This window comes from Episyrphus balteatus, chromosome 2 (genome assembly GCF_945859705.1).
Source record: "Episyrphus balteatus chromosome 2, idEpiBalt1.1, whole genome shotgun sequence".
Classification (NCBI taxonomy): Eukaryota; Metazoa; Arthropoda; class Insecta; order Diptera; family Syrphidae; genus Episyrphus; species Episyrphus balteatus.
Window position 1 is genome coordinate 48481025 of NC_079135.1, and position 20284 is coordinate 48501308.

At 32.4% G+C, this 20284-nt stretch overlaps 2 protein-coding genes and 1 long non-coding RNA gene across 4 annotated transcripts in view; 2 read left to right on the forward strand and 1 right to left on the reverse strand.

Annotated features, from left to right (window-relative positions):
• Positions 1–4501, reverse strand: part of LOC129912380 (uncharacterized) — a 100950-nt gene extending 96449 nt beyond the window's left edge. Inside the window, exon 1 of the long non-coding RNA XR_008771823.1 lies at positions 3049–4501. This is a non-coding gene — a long non-coding RNA (uncharacterized LOC129912380). The remainder of the gene's footprint in view (positions 1–3048) is intronic.
• A 2306-nt stretch (positions 4502–6807) lies between these two features.
• Positions 6808–16315, forward strand: LOC129912374 (protein HBS1). Of its 2 annotated transcripts, XM_055990582.1 has the most exons (3): positions 6808–6922; positions 6986–7958; positions 15034–16315. In XM_055990582.1, the coding sequence occupies exons 2-3, from the start codon at positions 7016–7018 to the stop codon at positions 16116–16118; spliced, it is 2028 nt and encodes a 675-aa protein (XP_055846557.1). In that variant the 5' UTR covers positions 6808–6922; positions 6986–7015; the 3' UTR covers positions 16119–16315. The 2 variants fall into 2 exon arrangements, with proteins under 2 accessions (XP_055846557.1, XP_055846558.1); XM_055990583.1 differs by lacking the exon at positions 6808–6922 and having other exon boundaries at positions 6958–7958.
• A 2420-nt stretch (positions 16316–18735) lies between these two features.
• Positions 18736–20016, forward strand: LOC129912381 (transmembrane emp24 domain-containing protein 1). Its single transcript, XM_055990590.1, has 4 exons — positions 18736–19012; positions 19152–19415; positions 19480–19647; positions 19709–20016. The coding sequence occupies exons 1-4, from the start codon at positions 18794–18796 to the stop codon at positions 19766–19768; spliced, it is 711 nt and encodes a 236-aa protein (XP_055846565.1). The 5' UTR covers positions 18736–18793; the 3' UTR covers positions 19769–20016.
• The last annotated feature ends 268 nt before the right edge of the window (positions 20017–20284 follow it).

Here is a 20284-nt window from a genome sequence, read left to right on the forward strand (position 1 = left end):
TGTGAACACGTGAATCGAAAAAAAACTTTTCATTTTCGCTTTCACACATTCTTTTCACTTTTTCGATTCATTTGAAACGAAAAAGCGATTCTCGTCCAACGAATGAAAACAACGTGTTGAATTCAAAAACTTTCACTGTGGTGAACTTTTTTTCTACTGGGATTGTGATTTTGAATTGTTTCAAATGTCAAAACGAAAAATAATATTTTTAAATTGTTTTGTTGTTTCAATTTGCATTTATTAAAATTGTCTTCAATTTATGTTAGAACTCTAATTCAAACAAATCGGAGGAATACGCAAAGGTTTGGTAATACCATACAAATAGATTTTCTCTTCTAGAAATAACATAAGATTAATCAGAAGAAATTTAAGAAACAACAAAAATCCTTCCGAAATGATAACAATGATAACGGAGGAACATTTCATACAGCTATACCGCTTTCCAAAACGTTTATGCAGAATTTTAATAGATGAAATAATCCCATTTCTTGAATCATCAAGAATACATGTACTTCCAGCGCACACTGAAGTACTTTGTTCATTGCTTTTTAGCGCAAGGACCCTTCCAACGAGCTGTGGTTCAGGATTACTTATCTTCATTATCCCAACCCAAACATCAGTTTCTCCTTGCATTACATAGGTTGCAATTGCATTGCAAACCAACACGTAAAATTCCCAAGAGCTGCACAGTTTTTGGAGATCAAAAGGAAGTTTTTCGGCATCGCAGGTTTCCCGGGTGTTAAAAGGTTAATTGACGGTACGCGCATCAAAATTGCAACACCAAGAAAAGAAACAACAACACATTACTGCAGAAAAGGGGACATTCGAAAAATGTGCAAATCATAATGTGGTGCAGATCATTTGATTTTTAGTGGTAATGCACTTCTCACGATTCCTATATTTGGAGATGTTCCAAAACAAAAACCACCTTGAAAACGTTATATTCTTCAAGATGAATTTCAAGATGAAACGGAAATATATATAAGGGGAAATTTTAATAATGAGTGCAATGTTTTAGTCGAAGGATGAAATATTCGAGAAAAAAAAGTTAAATAAAAATATCAAATTTAAACAAAAATGTATTCTTTTATTTCATTCAACAAATTGGCCAAATTGTTTTGGAGGTTTTCTAAGGCTATATAACCTTCCTTTTCTCTAGCTTTAACCGTTTTCCTTTCATCTCTAAATTTTTTACTTCAAGTTCTATTATCTTATCTTTAGATAAAAATAAGGATTCTTTTTGTTACGCTCTTGCCTCTCCTTTTTTTCAAAAAATTATCCATTTAATATGTTTCAAAGTTTCGACTTCAAACATTCACAATTGAATAATTTAGTGAAAGAAAAATATTCATATGAATAATTTTGATGTTTGTTTTCATTTTTTCACAGAACGAGAATCAAATTTATGATTGAAAAAGTGAAAAGCTTTTCGTTTCACTTATTCACAGAACCAGAATTGGCCCCCTGGGCGAAACGCATATGGAGTTGAGGTCAATTTAACTTTTTAATAATAAAAAGTTATTAACTTTTTAATCTTTGTAACTACGTTTAAAAATTTTAATATCGATTTTGGTTGCTCAGATATATATTTTAAATACTGTTCATTTTTTCATGCCCATCATAACACAAGCCAAAAAAAAGTGCCAATACTTTTGACCGGACCTGCCTATCTTTATGTATTTTGACGTGCTTAATCCGAATCTGAAGTCAATTTTCCCCAAACACCCTCAAAATTTTGATAAAATTTCAAAAAATTATGAAAATGGGGGTTTTTTGCAATAAATTATAATTTCTTTCTCAAGTAAAAAAAAACCATAACTTCTACAAATTCTAACTGTTTTTAATGAGTAAAAGCTTTCTTGATTCAGCATAAATAGAACAAAAAAACTGTTAATCAAAACACAAAATGTAGCTTAAAACGGTCTCCGAACTCTAAAAAACGGTGAAAAAATGTTGTACTTTTAGATTCAGCCCATAAAATCTTCACCCAATTTGGTGTTTGAGCATAACATAAAAATATTTTCAAAAAGAACAAGTACTCCTCTGTTTAGAACTGTAAACAAATCTGAAATTGACCGAAAAATGTCTGAGTAAAAAATCGTTGAAATCTGAAAACATTGAAAAACGGTTTTTTGACGATAACTTGAAATTTTGAGGGTCTACGAAAAATTTTAAGTGCCGAAATATGATTTAGTCAGTAATACCTACAACCTCTGCTAGGTCATTTCCAAAGTAATTTACATGATTTTTATTTTGTAACACAGTGTTATGGTAACCCCTAGACGACGTTCAGTTTTCATAGTTTAAAATAGTAAAAATGCATCTGTATATTTGCATAAATGCATATTTTTGGAATGCAGTTACCCTGTTTATGCCAAACACCACTTAAATACATTTAGCTTATGTTAATTAATAACAATTTATATTAGAAATTAGTTGAATACAAACCACAAGACAACATTACAATACCGAATAGCTAAAAAAAAAGCAGAATTCGCTCGTAATGATAAGCATCTAACCTGGAAGCATCTGATTTTGAAATTACTACATAGTAGATGGCCGCAATTTAAAGAAAACACATCGTTCTTCCCCAAAATAAGTCCAAATCAATTTTCTTGGTATGTACATATTTTGGGTCAAATATCGTGTTCTGTGTATTGTACTATTTTGCGGTCGAAACGAAACAAATTATAATCTTTGTTTCATTTAAACCGACATATTATTCCAATTAAACCATTGGACTAAATTTTGACGAATACTTTTTACATACGACACTTTTTTTTAGACTTTTAATAAAAGACTCGTATTTTAAAACGGATTACACTCTAGCGCCAGCAAAACAGACCGAATTTTTTTTTAAACGTGTGAACAAATTTTGTACCAAGGAATAATAATAAAACTTCAAACTAATTTTTATGTTATGTAATGATTTTATCTTTAAACTGGGTGGAAATCCTATACATACTTGAAAACTTATGGACAGAATGCTCTGAAATTTGCGTTATTGTTGCATTTTTTGCATTTAATTTGCCTTAAAAAAAAACTTACCAAAAGTGTATCGAAAGGCGATGATGTTTTCTTTTTTAATACTTCTTTTTTTTCTTCTTTTTTTAGGACTTGAATGCGGTGGCCTTTAGCACTCTCTTTTTGGAACAACTTTTGACTTTTGCAATTTCGATTATTGGTGTAACACTTTTTATTATTTTGTTTATCAATTCGCGTTCAAAACAATTATGTAGAATATTAAATATACATATGTAGTGCGTTATTTATTTTGATTTTTAATAATTTTCTATGATTTTTTCTCGAATAAAACAACTGACAAGCTGATATACAAACTTTAAACGCCTACTTAAATTTAAATTAAATGGCATTGTACAGTTAAAGTTACTTGTTTCAATTTAAAAGTACCTACAGTTGGGCTTATCAGTAAGATATTGTTGTGGCCTTCTAAGATGTCATCATTTAGACGAGGGTTGTACCTTTTCGAAACGCATTTGGGCTGAAGGTCTACTGAATACTGAATATTAGGCTATTTAAATTGAATTAACGGATTCTGGCAAACTTCACTAATGGCATACAAGTCACAAAAATTTCACAAGATCCGGTGAAGTTGAATTTGTGAGGATATCTTATCACTTTAACTTTCCAATATAAGCGACAGTCTAAGCCACTAATGAGATTTTCTTCAAACTTGATAGTTTAAGATTTTGGGTGATTCCCTTGAGGGATAAATGGATTTTGTTTATGCTTAAAATTTACGGTAGTTGATATGACCAAATACAAAAGAGTTGTAATTTCAAAAACGGCTCTTTTATAAAAATAACATGTTTCTGGTTTTCTCGTAAACGACCCAACCGATTTCAACAAACAAAAAAAATAAAATTGTATTTCCACATTAAGGAGTGTGACACGGTTTCTTAATTTTTTGTTTCTGGTCTGTGTAATATTCAGTTGATAAGGTATTTAACAATTTCAACACCTTATTTTTTTAGCTGTTAAAACAATTTTTTTTTAAGCTGATTAGATGTAACGGATTTGACGTTAGAAAATTGATTTACTCTGCTCCGGTGACTTTAAGAAGCCATATTATAGATTTTTTAATGAAAGTCGTGGATATCGGGATATCGTATTCAATATGAAAGGAGATGTTGCGTTTCCAATAGGTATTAATTTGAAGGAAATTTATTTTAAAATAAAGTTTTTTTATAACAATTTAACGGGTGTGACAAATTTTTGTAACGGGTGTGACATTGTGTCAAAAACGTGCAGTTTTGTCCCTGCAGCAAAATAAAGTAACACAGGCTTTTAAAGATGAAATCAATTTTAAATATTTAAATACTATTTATACAATAAATAATTTATTAGGATCCGAATCTGAGTATACATTAGAATAATTGACGCGGGATGATTTTTTTTTTGCAAATTATTCCAGTTTCCACCGGGAATACAGTTTAATATAGGGTTTTTAAAATAACGCTTGATTTGAAAAATGTTAGTGTTGATTTTTCCTATTTTGTACTCAAAAAACTTCCATTTTTTGAAATTTTTAGATTAAAAAAATTATTTAAAAAAAAGTATAGCCTGTTATCACTTATTATCACAATTTCGCAAATGAGGTCAGTGCAAATTTCAAATTCAATTTTTTTTCTATAGAATTTGACATTCGAATTGAGATAATTTGCGTAATTACCTACCTCATTTGGGCTCTAGTGAAAACAGGCTATTAAAATCATCATTTAATTTCTAATTCATTTTTTGGATATTATTGTTCAGCTTGCGTGAATGCTTTTCAAAAAATAATTTTTGGATTAAAAAAAAAAATCAATTTAAAACAATTTTTTTCTTTTTGAAATTTTTTAAAGCTTTTTTATGAGTTTACTAGCTGACCCGGCGGACTTCGTTACGCCTCTTTTGCTATTTACTTCCATTTTTGGAGGGTATCAATCTTTTCCCAAAAAAAATCTGGTCACAACATCAAAATACAGGTCCTTATAAATAAAAGAATGTGTTTTTTTAGTTCTATTGATCGCTTTATCGAGATTGATGTTTGTAGGCTTAAAGCTCCTGTATTTAGAATATGAAATATTACACATTTAGGCTATTCATATGAGTTGGAAAACTAACTTTTTTGAACCCCTTATTGAAAACAATATAAAGCAAGGACTTGAAAAAATCGTAAAAAAAAATTTGGAGTGGACCACGCTAACCATTTATGGTATGAAAATAGATGTTGGCCGATTCTTAGACTTACCCGATGTACCCACAAAATTTCATAAAAATCGTTCCAGAAATACATAAAAAAAATTTTTGGTTGGACCACCCTAACTATTTAGAGGTATAAAAATAAATGTTGGCCGATTTTTAGACTTAACCGATATACCTACAAAATTTCATAAAAATCATTCCAAAAAAATATAGAAATTTTTTTGGTTGGACCACCCTAAAAATTTTATCTTATGAAAATTCATGTTGGTCGAATGGCCGACTTCCCGACATACACAAAAAATTTGGCTGGACCACCCTAACAATTTAGAGGTATGAAAAATAGATGTTGGCCGATTCTCAGACCTAACCGATATGTGTACAAAATTTCATTAAAATCAGTCGAGCCGTTTTGGAGGAGTTTGGTAACAAACACTGTGACATGAGATTTTTATATATTAGATTAACAAAAACGATTTTTATACTAAAAATTCTTTGTTATACAAGAAATTAAATAGCAAACTTGGTTTTGAAGTCAAAACAAAATAATATATTTTTGTACTATTTAAAAACGACCTTTTTTTTTAATTCTAAAATTTTCGTTTTTGTTTTATTTTCACATTTTTGTATATAAAATCTATAGTACTATCATGAAAAAAAAACAGCGCCACCAAAAAAGAAAGCTAGCGAACGAACTAAAAAATATGTCAAATTTCAAACAGAAATGTATATCGCATCTCCTTACACCCATTATTAATTCGATCTAAGCGCCCTCGCTAAACTAAACTAAAAAATTGCACTTCATGATAGTACTATAGATTTTATATACAAAGCACGAGTTTGCAACTTTGTTTCAAAATATTTATTTATAACGGTAGTATTCGTTGACATAACACAAAGGAAAATGTTTCCTCGCTCCAACCTTAAGGCAAGATTGGGAAACTTCAAATGTCAAAATAGCAAATGTCAAAAAGAGTCCAAAAATTTTAAATCTGTTTAAAATTTCTGCCTCACTTCGCCATCGCTTTCTCATCATAAAGTGCGAGTGAGAAAAAACACAAAGACGTCAAAATGAGTCGGTTGACTGAGGCCAATGTGAACACCGTCCTTTATACTTAAGCATCTTTAACCATAAAAGCAAGTACGTGTGACCTTGTCATGCGTTTTGTTGAAGTTATACCTACTTCTTTTCCGGTGATTTGCAAAACCTAGATCGAGTTGATTTGATTGCAAAAATAAAATACAATGGTGCAAAATTTGTTTCTTGTAGTTGCAGTAGTAGGTAAATAAAATTTAGAAATTTTACACCTTTTCGTTGCATCGGATCGTGAATACCCCTTATCCTTTTTCATTTCAAAATAATCGCTGGCGTTTGTTTTATTATTAAGGCTTGGCCACACCGGAGGGTATGCGGTAGCGGTACGGGTAGCGGTAACGATATTTGTATGAAAAAAATTCCACATCTGAACGTTGATATGTCAGTTTGAAATTTTGCTCATACAAGTACCGTTACCTCTACCCATACCGCTACCGAATACCCTCCGGTGTGGCCAAGCCTTTATCGCTGCAAAAGTACCGCGAAAATTCAATTCATTCAAAATACTTGCATTTTGGCATCACTAAACAACACAACATCAAATTTGACACATGACATTTCCCATGTTTTTGTTGGTTTTCATTTCACAAAAAAATTACTCAAAAAAAAAACTTTTTTAAAGTAAAATTTCAACATATTTTGCAATAAATTCCAAAATAATTCATTAATCAACTTTTTTTCCAGATAAACATTTAATAAATATATTAAATCAAGATGTCACGCCACAGAATAGTCCGCACAATGGACTTTAACGATGAATACGATGGCTACGACGATGTCTATGGCCATTCAGTTGACGACGACAGCTGTATATCACCAACAGATGCATCCCAATGGTTATTCGATCGTGCCCGTGGACAACAGAGTATGTCAGCTTTTATAGCAAACAATCGAAACATCGCCGAGGAAGATGAAGGTGGGCAAGAAGACGAAGAAATGTATGAAAAGTCACGAAGGGATTCGGAAAGTTTCCAAATGCCAGTGCTGAATGACGTAGATCAGGCAAAGCTAGTGTCGTGCATTGATGAAGTACGAAGTGTTGTTGGGGATGCTGTCTCGGAGCGGAGAATCGTTGAATCATCAATGAGATTCGCTTACGACATCACAAAAATCCTCGACGAGATTCTTAACGAAGAAAGTGAGAAACCAGCTGCCAAGAAGGAAAAAATAACACCAAGTGTCTCATCGAAGACCAAACCTGCTGGTGTCGTTTTGGAAAAGCGACCGGAACCAGTGCCAACAATTGCCGTGACTGTTCTTCAAGTTCCCGAGAAAGATATTCGCCGTGGATTTGAAATCAATTCACCACAGTTTCAATCGCCGGCTGTGTCGGGACGGAATACTCCGGAACCGAATAATGGCGAAGTAGATGGACCCCGCGTATCGGGAATATTCAAGGTTTCCAAGGAACAGTCTCAGAGAAATGCCCAACAATTGTACACCAAGGAAAGAGCTGACGAAAAGCCACATTTCCACATGATTGTCATTGGGCATGTGGATGCTGGAAAGAGTACCCTTATGGGTCACATCTTGTTTGACACTGGAAACGTTTCTCAGAGAGTGATGCACAAACACGAACAAGAGAGCAAGAAAATGGGCAAACAAAGCTTCATGTATGCCTGGGTACTTGATGAGACTGGCGAAGAACGAGCAAGGGGTAAGTAGACATAAAGACCCTTAGTAATAGACCCGAATTTAGCGAAGGCTCGAGTTCAACAAAAAATGAAACATACATCTCACTTCCAAATAAAAAAAGTGCTATGATTTTAAAATTGACTTATGCCCGTCGTACACTAAGCTTTTAACGCACTCAACGCGAATTTAACAAATTAATTATAAAAAAACGACGCCACTATAAGTATACTTTTTAATTAATTCGTTTATAGTAGGAGATCCCGCCATAGGACGACCTACCCTCATCGTTATACCAGTTGAGAGTTATATTTTCTGAAAGCTAGTGTCTAAGGAAATAAATTGCACATGGGTTGCCTAGCGATATCCTGTCAAGGCATAGGGTTGCCAGGCCTTATTTTTCATTTTTGCAAATTTTTGAAAATGCGACCCTGCTTATATGGCAAGCCTAAGAGTTATAAAAAAAATATAATGTCATAGGAAATTTAATTTAAAAATTTTAATTTTCAGGATTTTTTAAAATTTGAAGTTTGAGTAGGGTAAACAAAGGTAAATTTAGAAAAAAGGCAAAAATCTATTTTCTAAACAAAACGTGATAGAAATAAAATTGAAATTAGAATCGATAGATATTATAAATATATGAAAGCCACACATACAAATAAAAAATGTAAAAAATCTACAACGCGAGATATAGTCTTTTTAGAGTCATGATACTCCAATTCGATATTTGAGAAATAATTCACCAAAAATCAGAATGAAAGATTTTTTAAATAATTTTTATGTGATAAGTTAGGAAAAATAAAATAACTTGACACGTGTCTGTCAAATTTTTAATTTAACTTACCGTTTTTGCGAGGGGATTTTTTGAAAAGGTGCTTATTTTCGTATTTCAACATATTAAAGGAAAAAATCCCGTCATGGGACGACCTATCCACCTCATTATACCAGTTGAAAGCTATATTTTCCTAAGGGTAGGGTCTAAAGAAACAGTTTGCACATGGGTTGCCTAGCGATATCCTGTCAAGGCATAGGGTTGCCAGGCCTTAAAGTTTATTTTTCATTATTTTTGAATACGCCACCCTGCTTATACCCAAAGCCAAAGAGTTGTAAAAAAAATATTATGTCACAGGAAATTTAATTTAAAAATTTTAATTTTCAGGAGTTTTTAAAATTTGAAGTTTGAGTAGGGTAACCAAAGGCGAATTTAGAAAAAGGGCAAAAATCTATTTTCTAAACAAAACGTGATAGAAATAAAATTGAAATTGGATTCGATAGATATTATAAAAATATAAAAGCCACACATAGAACAAAAAAATGTAAAAAATCTACAACTCGAGATATAGTCTTTTTAAAGTCATGATACTCCAATTCGATATTTGAGAAATAATTCACCAAAAATCAGAATAAAAGATTTATTAAATAATTTTTATGTGATAAGTTAGGAAAAATAAAATAACTTGACACGTGTCTGTCAAATTTTTAATTTAACTTACCGTTTTTGCGAGGGGATTTTTTGAAAAGGTGCTTATTTTCATATTTCAACATATTAAAGGGAAAAATCCCGTCATGGGACGACCTATCCACCTCATTATACCAGTTGAAAGCTATATTTTCCGAAGGGTAGTGTCTAAAGAAACAGTTTGCACATGGGTTGCCTAGCGATATCCTGTCAAGGCATAGGGTTGCCAGGCCTTAAAGTTTATTTTTGCAAATTTTTCAAAATGCGACCCTGCTTATATGGCAAGCCTAAGAGTTATAAAAAAAATATAATGTCATAGGAAATTTAATTTAAAAATTTTAATTTTCAGGATTTTTAGAAATTTGACATTTTAGAAAGGGAAACTGAGGTAAATTTAAAAAAAGGTCAAAAAGCTATATGCTTAACAAAGAGTGGTAGAAAAAAGATTGATACTTTAATCGATAGATATTGTTAAATTATATAAGTCACACATACAAACCAAAAATGTAAAAAATCTGCTACTCGAGATATGGACGTTTAAAAGTCAAAACCGTGAAATTCGATGTTTGAGAAATAATTCACCAAAAATCAGCACGAAAGGTATTTGAAATAATGTTTATGTTATTAGAGAGCATAAATAAAATAACTTGACACGTATCTGCCAAATTTTTGATTTGACTTAGTTTTTGGTTCCTGTGTATTTTTGAAGAATAACACCGAAACAGTGAATTGAATTGTAAAAATCTGTAATTTTTCAAAAATACACAGGAACCAAAAACTAAGTCAAATCAAAAATTTGGCAGATACGTGTCAAGTTATTTTATTTATGCTCTCTAATAACATAAACATTATTTCAAATACCTTTCGTGCTGATTTTTGGTGAATTATTTCTCAAACATCGAATTTCACGGTTTTGACTTTTAAACGTCCATATCTCGAGTAGCAGATTTTTTGCATTTTTGGTTTGTATGTGTGACTTATATAATTTAACAATATCTATCGATTCCAGTATCAATCTTTTTTCTACCACTCTTTGTTAAGCATATAGCTTTTTGACCTTTTTTTAAATTTACCTCAGTTTCCCCTTCTAAAATGTCAAATTTCTAAAAATCCTGAAAATTAAAATTTTTAAATTAAATTTCCTATGACATTATATTTTTTTTATAACTCTTAGGCTTGCCATATAAGCAGGGTCGCATTTTGAAAAATTTGCAAAAATAAACTTTAAGGCCTGGCAACCCTATGCCTTGACAGGATATCGCTAGGCAAACCATGTGCAAACTGTTTCTTTAGACACTACCCTTCGGAAAATATAGCTTTCAACTGGTATAATGAGGTGGATAGGTCGTCCCATGACGGGATTTTTCCCTTTAATATGTTGAAATATGAAAATAAGCACCTTTTCAAAAAATCCCCTCGCAAAAACGGTAAGTTAAATTAAAAATTTGACAGACACGTGTCAAGTTATTTTATTTTTCCTAACTTATCACATAAAAATTATTTAATAAATCTTTCATTCTGATTTTTGGTGAATTATTTCTCAAATATCGAATTGGAGTATCATGACTTTAAAAAGACTATATCTCGAGTTGTAGATTTTTTACATTTTTTTGTTCTATGTGTGGCTTTTATATTTTTATAATATCTATCGAATCCAATTTCAATTTTATTTCTATCACGTTTTGTTTAGAAAATAGATTTTTGCCCTTTTTCTAAATTCGCCTTTGGTTACCCTACTCAAACTTCAAATTTTAAAAACTCCTGAAAATTAAAATTTTTAAATTAAATTTCCTGTGACATAATATTTTTTTTACAACTCTTTGGCTTTGGGTATAAGCAGGGTGGCGTATTCAAAAATAATGAAAAATAAACTTTAAGGCCTGGCAACCCTATGCCTTGACAGGATATCGCTAGGCAACCCATGTGCAAACTGTTTCTTTAGACCCTACCCTTAGGAAAATATAGCTTTCAACTGGTATAATGAGGTGGATAGGTCGTCCCATGACGGGATTTTTTCCTTTAATATGTTGAAATACGAAAATAAGCACCTTTTCAAAAAATCCCCTCGCAAAAACGGTAAGTTAAATTAAAAATTTGACAGACACGTGTCAAGTTATTTTATTTTTCCTAACTTATCACATAAAAATTATTTAAAAAATCTTTCATTCTGATTTTTGGTGAATTATTTCTCAAATATCGAATTGGAGTATCATGACTCTAAAAAGACTATATCTCGCGTTGTAGATTTTTTACATTTTTTATTTGTATGTGTGGCTTTCATATATTTATAATATCTATCGATTCTAATTTCAATTTTATTTCTATCACGTTTTGTTTAGAAAATAGATTTTTGCCTTTTTTCTAAATTTACCTTTGTTTACCCTACTCAAACTTCAAATTTTAAAAAATCCTGAAAATTAAAATTTTTAAATTAAATTTCCTATGACATTATATTTTTTTTATAACTCTTAGACTTGCCATTTAAGCAGGGTCGCATTTTCAAAAATTTGCAAAAATGAACTTTAAGACCTGGCAACCCTATGCCTTGACAGGATATCGCTTGGCAACCCATGTGCAATTTATTTCCTAAGACACTAGCTTTCAGAAAATATAACTCTCAACTGGTATAACGATGAGGGTAGGTCGTCCTATGGCCGGATCTTAGACTATTAGTAGCGATCTCCAACTGTCTAAAACTTTTTGTTTGAATATAATTGAATTCAATTAGAATTTAAGGTTTTAAATTTACGTTGAATGCGTTGAGAGCTAGGTGTACGACGGGCATTAGTTATAGCCACTGATGGGCGATTTCGTGTTAAAAACAGTTTTTTTTACATTTTTTGTGTAAAAAAACCGTAACAATGCGTAAAAAATGTAAAAAAAAATATGAAAAATGGTATAAAACGGTAAATAACTTTTAAAAAACCATTCATTTTGACATTAAGCCATTCGAAGTGTATAGATTTTGTATAGAACATTTCATTTTACGGCATTAAATTCTAATAGAGATAATTTTGCCAATTATGTCATTTGGAAGAAATTCTTTACAATTTGACATTCGAAATGAGTTTATTTGTGAAATAGTCTCATTTGGGCTCTAGCGAAAACAGACTATAAAATGCCAGTTCCATAAACAATAAACTTCGATGAGTTGAATTTTGTGCTCCTCACATCCAATACCTATAATTAAATTTAAAGATTTAAATTTGGCGCAAGTCCATTTACATGTATTTTACGTTGAACAGAAAACGAAATCAAGCATTTCCTCATTCCATTTTTTACATCAGTGAGTTTTGTACATGTAAAAAACCCTGTTAAAAACTCGATATAAAAAACCGGGAAAACACTGGTTATAGATGAACTGCCTCTTAGCCAATGCTAAGCTTAGAAGTGAGATGTATACTTTATGACCCTAAAAACTCAAAAAAAGGCAAATAAAAGGCAAAAAAGGCATTTATTAAATAAAAATAAAAAAGTGCTTGATATTTAATTGTGAAAGTATCGAACAAAAGCTTTTTTTAGTATTCAGGAAACAGCCTCTCCTGCGATTGTCTTTAAGAAGCGTCTTAAGTGAGCTTAAAGAACTTTTTACTTGAGCAGAAGCTAGAAAACCCGATTTAAAATTGTGGAGGTTATTTACTTCAATGTTTTCGTCCCTGATTGAAGTTGAAAACAGTAGCGAATTTTCATTTTAAAATGGCAACACTTGCCCAATCGGTGTCCTTTGAAAAAAAAAAAAAGATTTAAAAAATAAAAGTAAATATGTATGTACATTAGAGTGACCGCAACTCCCATAGAAAAATTTATCTAAAAAAGGTTTTTAGATAGCCAAAATTTGAGCTCCATTCGTTAAGTGTAAATGGTGCCTACACTCGCTCAAAGTATCAAAAATCTCTGTTTCTACACTGTTTTGCGAAGAAAATTAGCTCTAGCTCCCAAACAAATGGGGCTATTTTCACTATTGTATTGTATTGTTTTTACACATAATTCAGATGCTACCAATTTCTTACTTATATTTCGGAGCAACACAGTGAAAAAAATTTGTATGGTGTGACACTGGTTTATTATTTTGAAAACTTCCCGTTTAATTGCAGTTTTCAAAAATGTATAAAAATTTCCAAAGTTAAAATTTTAGATATATCAATTTTCAGAGCAAAATAACAAACAAAAAGCGAGGCTTTTATTCAAAAAGAAATAAACAAACAACAGTCGAGAAAATGTGTTTATTTTTCTTTGTTATTTTTCTCTGAAAAGCCCTGTTTTGTTGCTTTTAAATTGTAATATCTTTAGTTCTAACTTCAACTTTGGAAACTTTAATACATTTTTGAAAACTGCAATAACACGGCAACTTTTCAAAACAATTAACCAGTGTCACACCATACAAATTTTTTTTCTCTGTGTTGTTCTGAAATAAAAGTAAGAAATTGAGTTTTTATAAAACATGGAACTATTAATTAATTTGTATCAAAATGGCGTATGAAATAAAAAATATTTTGATTGATTAATTATTTCTTATTATTAGGTAAAAAACAAAAATCAATTATGAGCGGAGGAAGCAAAATACTGTTGCAAAGTCGGGATTTTTCGAAATTTCACAAAAACTGCATTAAATCGAAAACCGTAAGGATTTGGGATAACCAAGTTACCAAATTCTGAGAGCCCTAAAGTTGGCCTATCAGCATATTTCGCTTGATCCATTACTTTTGGGACACCCTGTATAACATTGAAACGGGAGAAGCTATCAAAAAAAGTATATATTATAATTGTAGGTTTTGTAATTCCCTAAAAAAATGTTATAACACTTTTTTTTCTACGAGATATCGTTTAGAAGATATCGTGGTTTGAAAACGTGTCAAATGTCGAAAATATCGTTCTTTTGCCTATTACTCTAAGGCCCAATTTATTCACACTCCATTAAATTTAAAGTCGACATTAAAAAACGGAAATGTTAAAATTTGTATGCGATTTGACAGTTTTATAATTTTTAATGGAGCCTTTAAATATAATGGAGAGTGAATAAATTGGGCCTAAAACTATGAGTCCTATCAAAAAGTTGTCCTTGAAAAACTGGCAGATAATGTGTAGAATTTGTGTACATACATAGCTTCTAAAATATGAGTTTTTTGACATATATTTTTAACTCGTATCATATACTAAAACGCTTTCCACAAAATAGCTGAAGATATGCTTTAGTAACACTCATCGTTTTAAAGGTAGTGCGCCAGTTCAGACTCTGTTCAGAACTAAAAAAGAAAAACCCCTTATATAGAAATTGAGATTATTTCGATTTAAAAAAAAAAAAAACAATAAACTTAAAAAAGGCATAAAAAACAAACAAAATCACCAAAAATAGACAAAAAAGACACTGATGAATAAAAAAAAGGCAAACAAATTTACTAACGGGTTAAAAAGGTAAAAAAAAAGCAAAATTAAAAAATATTTGGAATCAGGGGGACATGAATCGTGTTTTTATAAAGTCTATACTTTCTTACGATAACGCAAAAAAAGGCAAAGTTAGGAAAATCCGACCCCTGTTTATTACCATAAATTTTTTTGTTATAATCGAGTTTTTCTAAATTCGGGTCTACTACTATGGGCCAAACATTCTATGAACTCTTAACCATCAACAATTTATTTTTAGGAATCACAATGGACGTTGGTAGTTCTAGAATTGAAACACCCAACAGAGTTGTCACATTGCTAGATGCTCCAGGACACAAGGATTTCATTCCGAATATGATTTCGGGAGCTACACAAGCTGATGTAGCTCTTCTTGTTGTTGACGCAACTCGAGGTGAATTCGAGACTGGATTTGAACAAGGTGGACAAACACGAGAACATGCTCTGTTGGTTCGATCGCTTGGAGTGAGTCAACTGGCAGTTGTCATCAACAAAATGGACACAGTCAACTGGTCCAAGGAACGATTCGACGAAATCGTCGGAAAGTTGTCAGGTTTCTTAAAACGAGCTGGATTCAGAGTCTCTGATGTGACATTTATTCCATGTTCCGGATTGACTGGTGAAAATCTAACCAAGCCCTCTACGGACCCAGAATTGGTGTCATGGTACACCGGTCCTTATTTACTCGATGTGATTGATAAATTCAAGATTCCCGAAAGAGCTATCGACCGACCCTTCCGAATGTCTGTTTCGGATATCTTCAAAGGAACCGGTTCTGGGCTGTGCATCTCTGGACGCATTGAAACCGGAGTTCTCTGTGTCAATGACAGGGTTCTCGTGGGACCAAGTCGTGAACAGGCTCAAGTGAAAGGACTTTCTATCGATGAGGCTTCACAACTGACAGTTTTTGCCGGCGATCAAGTGTCTGTTACCCTAGCCGGGGTCGACATCAATACAATCAATGTGGGATGTATTATATGCGATCCACAGAACCCAATTCCGGTGACTTCTCGCTTCCAGTGTCGCATCTTGGTGTTTAATGTCAAAGTTCCCATTACAATTGGATTTCCAGTGATTATGCATCATCAATCGTTGATTGAGCCTGCCACGATAATCAAGTTGAACTCACAAATTCACAAAGGTACTGGCGAGGTAATCAAGAAGAAACCACGTTGCTTGGGTAATGACTCGTGTGCTGTGGTGGAAATAGAGACAACGAGGCCAATTTGTGTTGAGAACTATGCAGACTTTAAGGAATTGGGAAGAGTAATGTTGCGAGTAGGTGGTGTAACTATTGCAGCTGGGATGATTACGAAAATTCGATAGAGACAGACTGGGAAGCGCTTTTTTTTGTTACTTGGCTTAGTTGTAAGACTTTTATCTATCTCTACTCAGATTAACGTGTTTTTTTTTTTTAAGTTATGTTGGAATTCATCAGATGTTTTGGAAGTTCATTCTGCATTGTGAAAAAAAAAACAAACAACTGACTTATCACAAATAAACTGACACGTTATGGCAATAAATTGTTGTTTGAGTTTTTTTTTTAATTATAGATTGGTTTTTAAGTTAAAAATTTATGTATGTATAAGAAACTCACCAGCGTAAATTTTGCAGTAAAAAGCATTGAATTAGTTTTTGAGATTGTAAACAAAAACACGGATTGGATTGGCAAAAGGGAATTGTAAATTTGATTGTCACTCTTGTTGAAACAGTCAAAATCATAAGCACGGAAAGTCAAGTAAGTTGTTGCGCGCAGATTAATTTCACATTCAAAAAAGAGATTTAAAATAGTAATTTATAATTTCACAAAAGCTTGAAGAAGACACGAATCATGAATGAACTCGTACAACGTAGGTACACGTATTTTTTTTTTCAGTAATTGTTTTTATAAATAACGGCATTTGAAAATTGAAACCCAAAAAGTATGCAGTAATAAATTTGACAGTTTCGATGAAGTTCTATGTAATAGAACATTGCATATTTTTTTGAAAACAAAACATCGAATATAATAGAAACTTAAAGTCGGAAACAGATTATTTGAGCGATGGTGAGCATAATAGCTGCGTTCCTTTGGAAATATTTATCTACTTTTTAGTACTTAAAGCTGCTTTGAACTACTTTCTCAGTATAGCAAAGTAGTTCAAGGTAGTTTTAAGTACTAAAAAGTAGATAAATATTTCCAAAGGAACGCAGCTAATATGTGTTATAAGAGCCCAAATTAGATATTTTGCAAATTGGTTTTTAAAGGCTTGGCCACACCGGAGGGTATGCGGTATAGCGGTAACGATATTTGTACTAAAAAAATTCCACACCTGAACGTTGATGTGTCAGTTTTGAATTTTTTTCATACAAGTACCCTCACCGCTACCCGTACCGCTACCGCATACCCTCCAGTGTGGCCAAGCCTTAAAGGCTTGACCACACATGCGGTAGCGGTACGGGAACTTGTATGAAAAAAATTCCAAAAAGATGTGGAATTCTTTTCATACAATTATTACCCGTACCGCTACCGCATGTACCCTCCGGTGTGGCCAACCCTTAATTCTTTTATTTGCTGCTGTAGCCATTTTTTTTTTTTTAGTAAAAACTCTCCAATTTTTCGCTAGAGCTGCGTACTGAAAAACGAAAAGCAAAACGAAATTTTTCGTTCAAGATTTGTTTATCGAATTTTTGTATGGAAAATTTCGTTTCGCTTCAGATGCGTACTATCCTTGGATAACAAAAGGTGTGTTTTTTATTACAACCGGTCTTAACTTGACAAAAAAAAACGCAGTCTGGGCTAAGCAATTTACATGTTAAATACAACAACACCTTAGCCCCTTGGGCTTAGTTGTTTAGCCCGGGGATTTCTCTGGGCTTAACTTTTTGAAGAGTTTTAAATCTGTGCTACCAAACTAATTTTTTCATAAATTGTTTAGAATTTGTTTAAAAACGTGAAAACTCACGTTTGGAACGACAAAATGTATTAAAATAGTTTTGCTAGCATACATTTTTGTATCTCTTTGTAAAACATACATGCAAAATACAAGAAAATGACGAAAGCGAAAAATATGACAGCTCTAAATTTTTGTTGTGTCTGCTGATTTCAGGTTAAGCCCCGAGGCGTTTTTTTTGTCCAGTTAAGACCGGTGGTAATAAAAAACACACCTAAAATAAGTAGATTGTGCCTGGCTACACAGTGATTTTTCAATCGATTGAAAAATCACATGCGGTGGCTACACACTGTTGTGCCCAATCACGTTCCACTTTTACATTTTCTAGGAACAAACGGAAAAATTTAGCAATGGAACTGTACTACTCTCAGAAAATTCAGTTCTCTTCGTGAGCTTAATTTTTTCTATAATTTATATGGGATTTAAAATTTAGCTCGATCTGCGTACACCCTAGTATGAAGATCGAGTTAAATTTTAGCTCCAATACAAATTATCGAAAAAAATTCGCCGAGCTAAAAATTATCCCATACAAATTATCAATAACTTGTATGGGAATTTTAGCTCGGCTAAATTTTAGCACGATCTGCGTACCAGGCTTACTAGCCTATAAAATCAAATCAAAACCAGTTAAATCAGAAAATTCGTTTTTGTTTTTTTTTATGATTTCGACAAGACTTTGTATTAGAGCCATTATACAAGCTCTTCCAAACATGCTCATTTGTTGCCAATATTATGGCAAAGACATTTGACAGTAGGTGTGTGACAAAATTATTGTCAAGTTGCCTGTCAGTCGTGTAAATGGCACATTAAAAACATGAAAGTTTTCGACATCAATCACACGATATCATTAAAACTATCTCATCACTACACATAAAAGCTTTTCTTAATAAAAGCTTCATCAAAAACTACCACAAAACAGCTTTCACTACTACAATAAAATTTCCCTCAAACCAAAATTTCCCACTATGTACACAAAAATGCTTTCCATAAACCTCACTGTCATCCCTGGATCAATGCACAAATGTCATTCGTCCATTCATTTCCACCGAGTCAAAACAAATCGCAAAAATGAAATTTTTGACGTGGCACGTTACTTTAGTTCTCCTTGCAAGTTTATGTTTATTCTCAAATTTATCAATTAAAACCACAGCCCAAGAAATCCACAGACCATGGTATGAAAATTTACCAGCTGTAGCAATGGACTACAAAGTTCATCTGGACGCTGGAAAAGAGGATTGCTATCATCAATATGTCCAACCCGGAGCAACTTTCTATGTATCATTTAGTGTAAGTATCTATCCAATCCATCTACACCTTCTTTATTTGTTGTTGTTGTTTTTCGGTTCTGGTTGGCCGCAAGCCAACCAACAACCACCACTTGTTGATTGATTTGTATCTAAAAATGATGATAAATAACAAAAACCAGGTTGTACGTGGTGGCGATGGAATGGCCGGATTCGCTGTGCGCAATCCAGCCGGAGCAATTGTAAAGCCATATCAATGGCTGCCTACAGCCGACTATACAGAACAAACCTCACCCGGGGGATACTATGCCGTGTGCATAGATAACCAGTTCTCTAGGTTCGCTGGCAAACTCGTCAACATCTACATAACTGTGGTTAAGTATGACGCCTGGGACAAGTATGCAAAGGAAATTGAAGCTCTGCAATTGAATATGCAGAATTTCACGGTAATTTGAACTAAATTTTGTATCTGAATTCTTATGTCTTTAATGGGTTTGTTTTCGATGATAGCAAACAATTGGACTTGTTGAGAGAAATATCAACGACATGTTGTCGTATCAATCTTATAGTAAAAATCGGGAGGCTCGAGATTATGCTCTCTTGTTGGACAACAACAAATATGTACAAACTTTCTCTGTTAGCCAAATTTTGGTGATACTTGGAACTTGTTCAGTTCAAGTAAGTCCCTATTAATTCCGTCCACAAATTAAGAAAATAAATAAATCCATTTTTATTTCAGGTTTACTTCGTAAAGAAATTATTTGATATTAAAGCTGGCTCATCTAGGAGTCGCATCTAAAAGTACTGAAAGCATTAATTTTTTTTTTAATTTTTATCCTTTCTCACTTTTTATTCGAGAATTAAGCTAACTTAACACAAATGATTCCAATTTTTCGTAAGATATTTTTTTTTTCATGTAATGTAAATTTCAAAGAAACGAGAACTTTTGTATTTCCATTCCACAAACTAAACCAGAACTAGAACTGGCAATCATGAGAGTGACAAAATAAATATAATTCCAGTTGACTTGGCATGTTACTTTAATAATTGACTTTTATTTTTTCCTTTCATTTTTTTTTTATTTGGTTTGGATATAATAATTATGTGAGATAGATACTAACGGCTTTTATGGGTGGATCAAGACATTCATTTTTAAAATCCGGTTTGTTTGGTTTTCATTTTCTAATTGCATTGAATGAGATTGGTTCACCATAAGAAACAAAGTGTAATAAACATTGCAAACTGTAGCACATTTATTGTTTATTTGACTTTGAGTAGTTACCAACGGTAAGTGCATGCTAGAAAGTACTCGTGC

What these genes read in the sequence shown, in the direction of transcription:
- LOC129912381 (XM_055990590.1), top strand. Translation starts at nt 18,794, where the DNA reads ATGAAATTTTTGACGTGGCACGTTACTTTAGTTCTCCTTGCAAGTTTA. An exon ending in CTTTCTATGTATCATTTAGT is followed by an intron (nt 19,013 to 19,151) that starts GTAAGTATCTAT and finishes AACAAAAACCAG; the next exon opens with GTTGTACGTGGTGGCGATGG. An exon ending in TGAATATGCAGAATTTCACG is followed by an intron (nt 19,416 to 19,479) that starts GTAATTTGAACT and finishes TTTCGATGATAG; the next exon opens with CAAACAATTGGACTTGTTGA.
- LOC129912374 (XM_055990582.1), top strand. Translation starts at nt 7,016, where the DNA reads ATGTCACGCCACAGAATAGTCCGCACAATGGACTTTAACGATGAATAC. An exon ending in TGGCGAAGAACGAGCAAGGG is followed by an intron (nt 7,959 to 15,033) that starts GTAAGTAGACAT and finishes ATTTATTTTTAG; the next exon opens with GAATCACAATGGACGTTGGT.